Source organism: Mya arenaria, chromosome 13 (genome assembly GCF_026914265.1).
Source record: "Mya arenaria isolate MELC-2E11 chromosome 13, ASM2691426v1".
Classification (NCBI taxonomy): Eukaryota; Metazoa; Mollusca; class Bivalvia; order Myida; family Myidae; genus Mya; species Mya arenaria.
In genome coordinates, this window is record NC_069134.1 from 45419955 (window position 1) to 45432064 (window position 12110).

A 12110-nucleotide genomic window follows, 5' to 3' on the forward strand; every position below is an offset into this window, starting at 1 on the left:
AGACAATTTGCAAGTCTAGGATTTTGAGAGACAATTTGCTTTTTGCTTCTGCAGTTGATTTTGTGAATTACTCTGCCTTGTTCTTGTTGAAAGCCCAAAGGCCATTTTTTAGCTTTAAGTTCTGTAGTTTGCGCATTCATCTTAACAAAATTGGTTGTGAATGTTTAAGTTATGCACCTGGTGTCATTACTGGCCACACCCAGGGTTCACAGGTTTGGTAAACATAAATCTGGAAAGGTTTGTAAATCTTTTTGTGTGTTCGTGCATCCATCTCAGCACAATTGATTGTGAATGTTTGTTCAAATTGATCAATGTTGTCCTAGGATGCCCTTGACTTTGACCTTTTGACCGACTTTTTTTAACTTGTACAGTTTTGAAAGCCTTTTTTTTTTCGTCAGATGACTTTTACTTGGCACATATTAAAATAGTTCATGCAACTAATCTGCCTACAATACATTCTGGGCTCAGATGTTGAACGTGTTACGTTTTCAGGTAACCCAAACACAAAACATAAACTATATGTCTGTTGCCTTTTACCCATACATACATGCTCTGGATTGATATGACCACAAAAGCCATGCCAGTAGAGCATAGGCCCTTTAGGGCCTCTTGTTTTTTAACTCTGGGCATTTTTGTTCGAAAATTGGGAAAAAGATACTTTTTGCCATTGGGAACATGACTGAATACTGGCTATAAATATTGCCGAGAAAAAAAACATGTCACATATTGTGTGCTAAATTTTGACTACTTTCGGTTATCTGGCATGTTTTTTTTGGTGAAAAATGCATATTTTTTTAAATCAAACTGGAGGTTTAAAATGCCAAAGTTAAGAGAAATTGATTGAATCTATGTAGCAAATGTTTACATTACTTTAAGATACAGCGACTAAAGTCAAATGTGTAAGATATAATTAGAACTGGATAAAAAATGGACATCGACATATATATTGTATTTTTGCGCTGTTAAAGGAATACCAGTCGTATTATGTGCAAGTTTGCCTGAAAAATATACACAATAAAAGAGAAGTATTCAAATAAAATAAACAAAATTAGATACATGTATAGTAGGAGATTCTTATCGGATTTCTGAGAGTTTCGCTGTGTTTTCACTCCGAGTAACGCGACGATTGTACGATCCACTGATCAGCCTCTGAGGGTGAACGAGTGAATCGCTGAGGAAAGCGGATTTTGTTTAATTGGATTTCGTGTCCGCGATGTTGAAAATGCGCTGAGGAAAACGGAAAGTGGTAGGAGTGTACTATATGATATTCGTATTTTTTAAAAATGTTTCGATTTGATCTGCCAAGTGCCATTCAAACACCTTTTACAGTGTTGGAAGGATAGAAAATGGTCTATATTTATTTGAATCATTGCGATCAGAAGATTTATATATAGGCAAAACCTTAGCCTCTTTTAATGATATTTTGTCGGTCCGAAAGAAAATTTGCTGGTCAGACAATTTTTGTTTGAAAACTTGCTTTTTCAAAGCCTTTGTTGCTTATAAATATTACATAATTTACAAGAAATGAAAATGTATCAAGATATTTACCAGTTAAACTTGAACACAAATAACAGTTCACAGAGCTTATTTTTTTGCAATGGTTTTGCCCAGGAATAAAATTTTAAGGTAGCCATTTTTTGACACTTGCACTTAATCGTAATGAAAATTCCGATTGGTCGATTTGTTGGCAATTGGTATTTTTCAGACCGTACTGGTACCGGTTTCGTAATTGAATAACATGTTGCAAAGGATAAGATTATTGTTTGGAACATTTGGAACTATCATTTAAATCATTCCAATGATCATGGCAAAAAAACATCATTTTAGCAATTCAAAACATCGCGATAACTAGACAATGCCTGCACCCATGGCCCTCAAACTTGACTTAGAGGTTGGGCCTGACGGGAGATAACCCATATTGATTTTAGGGGTCAAAGGTCAAGGTCCCAGTGACCTTGAAGGCAAACTCCACAATGCCTGGACATATGGTCATCAAACTTGACATGAACGTTGGGCCTGACCAGTAGATGACCCTTTTTGATTTTGGGGGTAATCAGGTCACAGTGACCTTAAACGTGAAAAAGTTAACATAGCTTCTCCCAGTGATGTCTCAACAATGCCTTGACCCATGGCCCTCAAACTTGACTTGGGGGTTTGGCCTGACCTGTAGATGATCCCTTTTGATTTTAGGGGTTACAAATCAAAGGCCAATGTCATGGTGACCTTGAACACAAAAAGCTTGTCTGTGTGATAACTTGACAATTAATGCCTGCATCTATGGCCCTCAAACTTGACATTTAGGTTTTGGGTGACCAGTTGATGACTCTTATGGGTTTTGAGGTCATAGAGTCAAAGGTCATGGTCATAACTCATATAAATCATTAAACTTTTGTCATATTTTCTTATTCCCTGCTGCTAAGAGGATACATTTTATCTGCAAATATCAGTCATCATCTGAACATGATTAAAAACTGTACCTAATATTCTCACACTTTGAATGGTCATAATCTTAAACTGCCTCAAAGGCATCCAATGCCAGTGACAAATCAGCTGTCATTTCGGTCCATGCATATTTCATTCAATTGTCCAAATAATCCTGACATGGTTAAGGTGGGCATGTTTGACGAACATCTCTTGTTTGTATTTCGGATGCATAGAATATTTGTATCCTGACAACTTCGATATAAGGGGTTTCGTTTGTATTTTATTTTTCCAAAGTGAAAGTGTAGTAAAAACTCGATACAAGCATAGAAGGTGATGTTGACCCAGGTTTTCAATCATATATGTGTGATTGTTTCATGTACATGTACCTTCATGTATAACAGTCCAACTTCTTATCAAGAAGCATAATAAAATATTGAACAATATTATATATGGAGTTATTTTATATTTTCCATGGTTATGTTGTACAACATCGCATCAGTTGGTTTTAAGCATGTACTTTGTATTAAAAGGTATGGATCCATGGATTTGATGGCATATTGAAAATGCAATAGGTTGCCTGCATATCTCCAATATTAAAAAAACAAAGCACAGCAGTGCTGCAGCTTTCTCTTAAGTGGTGAAACACTAGCATAAATTGGTCTGTGGACCCAAACTCAATTCTGCCCTATGACTGTTAATTGTACTATGATTTTATACTGGGGAAAAAGCTTGTTGGTATGGACTGGGAAAATCAATAGTTGTGTATAATACACAGGCGCTTTGTTTTCTTCTCTTGTGTTCAGCCAAGAACTGAAGAAAGCGTGTAGATGCTGTCTGAAAATGTTGAAGAATTGAAACAAATACACAGAAGAAACAAAGAAGTTCAGCATTGATATTCATTTCTTGTTGAAGATATCAGAAGGAACGGTATTTTTTGGCCAACAATGTCATGAAACAATATAAATTGTGACAGAATCATAATAATATTATAATAATTATTGTTTCAACTAAAGGAATTAAAAAGGAGTCCTTGCCATTGGGGACAGACTGCCAGATCTTTAATGATTCTGAATTGAAGGAATGTATGGCTAAAAGATAACAAAGCCTTGCAGAAGGCTTTCCGAAGATGCAAAGTTCATGGCGATGGGTTCCCGAACGTCATGAATGGTTCTCGATGGTTTTCTGAAGATCCCAAAAGTGTCCCGATTTAAACCTTTGGCGTCCAAATTTTATCACTTTTAAAATTTGGCTGCCAAAGTTTTTTTATCCCGATTTGGCCCAAAGTGCCAAGAAGATTTCCAGATGTGTGTCAACAAGTGTTGGGAATCGGTTGCAATTTTACTATCGATGATTGGTTCCACTCAAGTAACCGATTATCGATAGTACAATCAGTTTTTAAAATACTAGATAGTACCTGAGATGTAGTTTTATTCATGTACAGTATTAAACTCTTAATCATTATATGCATATACCTTATGTCTATTATTGAAGTAATTAAGTGTTGTTGTATAAAAAATAGTTTATTTTCTTGCTCATTGTGGCTTTCATCAGCCATTTTGTTGAAGATAACATCTGAACACTTACTAATTTTATTTTTCTTATTTTTTTTCAATAATCGATTATAACTAAATACTATCGATTGTCGCCGATCAACCAACCAACCAATCGATTTTCGATTATAATCGATCATCGGAACATCACTAGTGTCAACCACTGATTATTTGTAGGTCTTCATGAAAATTAAATGTTTATTAAATTTAGGGTCACACCAGGTCATAATAACAAACCCTGCAGGCGATGGGACACTTGCGGTCGGTGATAATTTCTAGAACATCTTGGGCTAAACTCAAAGTGAATATCAGTATGTTACCTTCCTACCAGAGCCTCCATTATTTTGACCCACATTAATCTGATATGGTGTAATTAACCCTTTAGCGCATGTATACGAGATAGGCCGACATAGCTCATTACCAGATGTATACGCATTTGGCCGACCGTATCCATTACTGGATGTAAACGCATGGCCCGCATATTTCAATAGGGTCATTTCAATATTTCAATTTTGCATCTTTCTTTTTGTAAACAATATCCCGGATGTTTATAAAATTAAAGTTTAACCTTTTGTGTATTGATTTTCCCTTGAAAATATCGTCTGCTAAATTGAGAAGGTGTTTATACTCCCAATCTCAGGTGTGATATCCCATTGTGACGTAATAAGACCACGAGCTAAGTACTGTATGGAATTTCCCCCAAATTCATTGATGCGTAAATCATTAAATATATTACGTCAGTTCAGTTTACCATTAAAATCAATTGAGATTATATTTACTTAAAGGTAATATTTTGTTTACAAACAAAAGAAACAATTAGTAAATGAGAAAATGATGGGTAAATTTTCTGTGAAGCTTATATAATGTCCATCATAGTTTTGGCTGTAAAATAGGTCATGTGCAAGCGTTTTGTTTGATCTAGATCTTTTTTATTCATACCGGAAAATCATTTATCGGCTTTTTTTTTGTTGTAAACAATTTTATGAGGGGGTAATAAAGTTAAACAGACACCTTGGACTGGATCTCTCAGCTGGATGACACCGGATATTCCTGACAGATTTCTGTGTATTAATACACAAGAACATAAATTGTCGGCTTTTTAATCCAGATGGGTCTTTTTTATGATAGGGGTAATAAAAATTAGATCGATCCCACCATTTTATTACCCTTTGATTTAATGCAATTATGACATTTCAAAGAAATGTTACAAATCCATCTTGAAAATACATTCACAGCTGAAATAAAATAAATTAATATTTCATCATTGACACCATTTATTAGATAATTTAATTATCTATAAAAAATGAATTCACATAAAAAAGATTTGGACACAATTATTTGGAGTAACATTGATTTTAAGGTCATACTGCTGTATTCATTTTCTCATTTTCAAATATCCAGAAAAGTACCTATGCAGATAAGGACTGCTTATCAGTAAGATGGCTATTGACTGGGAGGTGTAATCTGGCCACTTGTCTATGTGCTAAAGGGTTAAAAGTCTATTAGGGGAACCCTTAATTTTCAAAAACACCTCAATATAAAAGATGTTAAAAACAGTTTATGACTACTCCCATAAATGAATATGAATCTGAAGACTAACAATACCATTTCATTGTTTTATTAGAAATTATCAGATCAAAATAGATGTTGACTTGTGCACCTTGCCTAACTAACAACCATTGTCATCTGCAAGCAAATCTCTTGTTGGTTTTATTTTTAGCTCTACTGGCCAAAGGACAGAAGAGCTTATGCGATGATAATGTGTACGTTGTTTGTGCATGCGTCAGTGCGTCTGTTAACAATTGCTTGTGAACATGATACAGTCTTCAGTTTTGATTGTATCTCGATCAAACTTGTACAGAATCCGCCTATGCATGCCTAGATTATGGACCTTAAAAGTTTAACAAAAAATTCTATTTTTAGCTGAGTCTATTTTGCTAAGTCTATTTTTAGCCAAGTATACATGAGCACAGTCTATTTTTAGCCAAGTTTACTTGTAAAGTCAAGTCTATGATTAAAGGGAGACAACTTGCTTTTTGGTTCTGTAGTTGATTTTGTGAATTAATCTCCCTTGTTTTTGTTGAAAGGCCATTTTTAGCTCTATTAGCCAAAGTGTCTAGTGTTGGCCCATCCATTTAAACACAATTGGTTGTGAATGTTTGTTCAAATTATGCTCCTGGGGTCATTACTGGCCACGCCCAAGGGTTTTGATGATTTTTAACTCAAGTTCGAATATGGGTCATCTGGGGTCAAAAACTTGGTCACAGAGCCCAAATATGGAAATACCTTGTTAACACTCTTGAGGTAACATTTTCAGCCCAAATATCCTGGAAATTTGTCAGAAAGGTTGTTTTGATGATTTCTAGCTCAAGTTTGATTATGGGTCATCTAGAGTTAAAAAAATAGGTCATAGAGCCCAATTATGGAAATATCTTGTTAACACTCTTGAGGTAACATTTTCAGCCCATATATCCTGGAAATTTGTCAGAAAGTTTTTTTTGATGATTTCTAGTTCAAGTTCGAATATGGGTCATCTGGGGTCAAGAACTAGGTCACAGAGCCCAACTATGTGAATACCTTGTTAACACTCTCAAGGTAACATTTTCAGCCCAAATATCCTGGAAATTTGTCAGAAAGGTTGTTTTGATGATTTCTAGCTCAAGTTCGAATATGGGTCATCTAGGGTTAAAAACTAGGTCACAGAGCCCAAATATGGAATAACCTTGTTAACACTGAGTAAGTGTCCATAACAATTTACTGTCTTAATATTTAACAAAATAACATAACTACAAAACACTTACACAATATTTTGAAGTTATCATGTGACACACCCATTTTATACAAGTAATACAACAGCAAAACTTTGTTTCAATATCTAACATACACAACAGACCCCAATTTCTCAAAACTTCTCAAACATAGCAGGTTAAGTTTGAAATTTCATTCAATTACTTGCCTGAACTGTATTTTTTAACAAAAAAGTTTATCTCGTATTAATTTGACACAATTGTCTTAGACCATTTTACCTCATCTAACCATTCCTCCACATATCTACACATTTGATCTTTTTTGGTACTGGTTCCAAGTCAGATGCAGATTCTTCCAGATCAGGTATACTTCTCCTTGTGCCTGCAGGGCTTGGAAAGTCAGGCAGAGCAGAGGTTTGGTCAACATTGGAGACAACTTGAATGTCCTGCCATTTTCATCAATCAAGGCAAGAGCTTTGTCTAAGAGTAATCGATGGGCTGCTTCCTGTTCATGTGCAGATAGGAATGACAAACTTTTTGTATCAGGGTTGAGGAGTGCAGCCATCAGGGGTATTGCTTCATATTCTGTACGTTAAGAAATTTGTTCTTTCAGTTTTTCAATAACCATTTTTCCAATAAGCACCTGACCCTGTTGTCATGCTTTCAATTTCAAGAATTTTGTTTGTTTTAGCCATACACACTAGTACTTTGTTCATAGTGGGACTATTTTCTGCACACAAAATCGTGGTGGCCTTTTCAAATGGTGACAACACGTTGATTAGCCCTTCGACGATACTATGTTCTTCAAACGTGAGACAGTATGACCTGAGATTATTACAAGTGGTCTTGTTAATTTTGAGGTTATCGTCACTAGCAATTGCCATAATAGCAGCCCTTTGCTCTGATAACCGTTTTAACATTACCATGCTACTGTTCCACCTGGTTGGTACATCATTGATTAATTTTAATTTGTGGCCTATCAAAGTTGGAGTACTGGCATACACAATCATCTGCTTTTCCAACAGAAAAATGAAAACTAGTTGCAATACACTCAACTTTTGGCAATCTGAACTGAACAGACTATCCATACGACATGAAGGCTAATCTGCATATGAAATACTAAGGTTATAAATGAATGATAAATATCAAATATATTTCTGGTAGCTATTAAATTTCATCAATGAATGGTATTTCTATCATACTTATTGTTCATTATTTAAAAATAAAATATTAATTTTATTTTATAAGAGTAAATTTAATGCATTAATGGTTTATACCTTTAAGTATCTCTGCTATATTCTCGCCTGTGTGGGAGCCTTCAACTTGCGATGTTTGGAGAACTGCATTGAGCATTTCCCAGTCCTGGTTGATGAAGTGGTCTGTCACAGTATCATATGATTGTGTGGCACAGCTATCCGTCATGTGTTATTGCTAAGTTCTCCGCCAACAGGTGGTAGTTCGCCTTTTAGGTGGAAAGTCATATCATGCCTCTTTTGTTCCAATGACTTTTTCAGTTCATAAGTGCTTGGTAGGCTATACCTTGGATATTAAAGAAAAATATAACATGAATAATTGGGTATCATAAAGTGTCGATGCCTACACATATCTCAACAAAGTTTTATATGCTGTAATTAAATGTTCCTGCACATGTGAATTGGAGATATGTTGGCAAAGTTTCATATCTGAAGATAAATGGACATTAATGGTAACCAACAACATTCACATGTTGTACGTCACAGACAATTAATTATGAAAGCTTGATTATAGTAGCAGAAGTCATTTCAATTTGCTTTCTTATTTTTACTGCCATTTTAACCCTTTACTTCATAAAACCTAAGCCATTTCAGGCTGCCAGTGTATGGCTTATCAGTTCATATCAGTACCCCTACTTCATAGGACAGAATTAAAAAATAATTCACAACAAAGAAGCATGGTATATTTATATATATGAAACAGAAGAAATAAAAAATAGTTGATCAACAGTCACAGTATGTATAACTTTCGGTTATTAAACACTACAGTGAACAAAAAAAGTTATTTTTCAACTACTAAATGAGGTCTGCATGTTGTTGTTTACTAAATTTATATCGTTTATTGCATGTCCAGGTATTGTCAAAATTGGGTTTGATTTTAAAAATCCTCATTCCTCGTATCCTTGTGTGCGTGATGCCGAGGTCCAAATTCGCCATCTCGACGTCGTACTCAAACTCATTTTAATCGAAGCCATAATGTTCCGATTCGTCAGACAAACACTGAAATATAAATGACATTATTCAGGAATGTTGTTTTAAACTGAAGTTAACAAGGGCAGAAATTAGCTCTACATTGCATTCTTGGGTCACATCAACAATCATGAGAAGGCTTAACCTGATAACAAGGGTGGGGGGATTTTTTAAATAAAAGCCTTGGTTGTTTATGAATGATGGAGGCTGTTTTTCATTCTTCGGACCCCAATTTTCTGACCGGAGTTTTTGTAGAATATTTAAAAAAAGGTCAGAAACCAAAGAATTTTCTGGCCTAAAAATTTGTTTGCTAAAATTTATATAAGAATAATCAATATATTTGTCTATTTCAGGTTGGCGTTATATGTTTATGAATATTTATTACACGTTGGGGCACAAAAAAGCGCACAGACGTTTTTATCAGAGGTAAGAGTAGAAAAAAATCCTAAAATAAAAACATAATAAGTATTGCCTGAATGCTGGTGTCTTCGTCTGCGAACGAAGTATTGCCTGGGTGCTGGTGTCTTTGTTTGTGGACAAAGTGTTGCCTGGGTGCTGGTGTTTTTGTTTGTGGCCAGAGTGATGGTGTCTTCATTTGTGGATGAAGTATTGCCTGGGTGCTGGGTGCTGGTGTCTTGGTTTGTGGACGAAGTATTGCCTGGGTGCTGGTGTTTTTGTTTGTGGCCAGAGTGATGGTGTCTTCATTTGTGGATGAAGTATTGCCTGAGTGCTGGGTGCTGGTGACTTGGTTTGTGGACGAAGTAATGCCTGGGTGCTGGTGTTTTGTTCATGAACAAAGTATTGCCTGAGTGCACATGTCTTTGTTTGTGTAAGAAGAATTACCTGAGTGCTGGTGTCTTCATTTGTAACGAAAGAATTGCCTAAGTGCTGATGTCTTCGTTTGTAGACAAAGTATTGCCTGGGTGCTGGTGTCATGTTCGTGGACAAAGTATTGCATGAGTGCTGGTGTTATGTTTGTGGATAAAGTATTGCCTGAGTGCTGGTGTCATGTTTGTGGACAAAGTATTGTCTGAGTGCTGAAAACTGTCAGGCCTTTATGTGTTGTGCTATTTTTACTTTTATTTTTTCAGATACGATGGGAGAAAAACATAACTCTTGGAGAACCACCTGGGTTCCTACACTCCTGGTGGTGGTGAGTTACTGCCTTTGATCTGTGAGAGTAACTTTTTACTGCCCCTGATCTGTTGAGAATTACTGTCTCTGATCTGTTAGAGTTTCTTCTTTTATATAGTCCAAACTAGTTTTGTCGAAGTTGGTGGGACATAGGAAAATACTTCGAGATAACGAACATTCGTCATATCCGAAATAAAAAAATTGCACTAAATCCAACACATTGAGTCCGATTATGTCTGATGTTTACAACCACATTGGAATCAGTCTTGTAACATTTTTCTGTCGTTAAAAAACAAATTTATTATTGAAAATAAAAATTGATTTTTTTTGTGGCAATTTGATTTAATTCACGTTTATTTATTATACAAACACAGAAATACATACTGATTGTTATTTTGACACAACCGCTAATTTAGCAACATGCCGAAATCAGTCCAACACAAAGGACAAAGAAAGTGTCAAATTCGACCACAGGGACTTTGATATAGAAAAAAAGCGAGATGGAAAAATCAACTTAATTGGAATTGTTTTACAAACAAACAAAAAGAATAAATTAGGGACAAGGGAAAAAGTTTGACACAACCTGATCGAGATATCAGAGATCGACATAAATTAGGGTTACTTCCCCTATCAGAGTGGTTAAGTCTCCCCTATGCTCCCCCATGGCAAGGATGTGATTTGTTTGCAGATTGGCACATCTAATGGCTCGAGGGACAAAAGAAAAAATGAATAAAAAAATGTATTTTATATAATATATATTTTGTTTTGTTTATTGAAGTGTTTTAAAAATAATTGTCTGGTTGCTTTTGGTTATGGGTCATAGTGTCAATACTAACAACAAATACATCAAGTTGATGTATTTGTTGTCTGTATTGACTGTACAGTTTGCTTCAAATTTGAAGTCAGGATAGGCCTCTAAAGGGCTCCTAAAAAGCCAGTTTTACTGTTCTTCTGCAGCAGGGTGCTTCACCCCATTTAAACCTATTGCCAAAATGGTATCAGCCCTTCAGCTTCCAGGTCAATCACATCCCTGGCATGGAGAGACACATTTTTTTCAGAGCAATGTCCGTATGTCTGCAGCACTGTCCGCTCTGTAACTCCTTAATCCCTTGAAGGATTATTATGAAACTTGGGTAAAATGATCACCTTACTGAGACAACATGCAGAACCTACATTTCAAGCATGCCAGCTCAGTGACTGTTCAAGGTCAAAGGTTCAAGACATATATTTTGTGTATACTTTCATATTTGCTCCATAATCTTCTTATCCCCTGGAATGATTTCATGAAATTTGATGTAAATATTCACCTTCTGAAGACAATGGGTAGAACTTTGACAATGGTCAAACTATTTTCAGTCCCTTTAGTAAAATAGGTATATAACATTAAGAAATGTAAATTTGTCCTAACTTTTATCGCAAAAACCTTATGCCATAATAACACAGCAGCACTGAAGACACATTTAATTTTTTTGAAAATATCGTTATTTTTGAGTCTTTTTTCCCAATTTTTAGCATCTACACACACAAAAATCCAATTTGATGTATAATTTATGGGACATTTTAACAAAATAACGTTTAAAAATGTATTTTCAGGATCTTTCTCTGCTTATCCCCAACTTAAAGCAATTATATGTTTTAATTAATTTACACAACTTTTGTCAATTTAAATGTTGATGTATATTTGTGTTCTTCTAGTGTATTTTGGGATCTATATTGTGCGGCACCAGAGCGACGAGACACCTGCGACCACTCTAGCGAAGCAAAGGCCTTCCACGATTATGTAAGTACTCAACACTGAACCAAGTTCTAACTTAATTTCATGTAGCTTGTCTTGTGTCACCATTATCGACTCTTCATTATGGTTTTTCAAAATAATAAAATTGTTTTGAATTCTTTCATTAAATTTGTTGCATCACAGGAGGTTGGCTTGGTAATCGAGTTTTGGATGAAAAATTGACATTTTTATATTTTTTAGTGCAGAAGTTTGATATTTTTTGTTGGAGGACTTGACCTTTTGTTGAACAAATTAAATC

The 12110-nt window shown here is 35.3% G+C and overlaps 1 protein-coding gene across 7 annotated transcripts in view; it reads left to right on the forward strand.

Moving 5' to 3' along the window:
- Window positions 1-12110, forward strand: part of LOC128213523 (single-stranded DNA-binding protein 3-like) — a 130574-nt gene that overhangs the window by 7001 nt on the left and 111463 nt on the right. For all 7 annotated transcript variants that reach the window (XR_008257746.1, XM_052919307.1, XM_052919306.1 and 4 more), the window contains exons 2-4: window positions 9297-9369; window positions 10035-10096; window positions 11773-11857. Coding sequence is in view for 6 of the 7 variants with exons in the window: in XM_052919307.1 (XP_052775267.1) it covers window positions 9297-9369; window positions 10035-10096; window positions 11773-11857 (220 nt within the window). In the remaining variant the exon portion in view is untranslated. The remainder of the gene's footprint in view (window positions 1-9296; window positions 9370-10034; window positions 10097-11772; window positions 11858-12110) is intronic.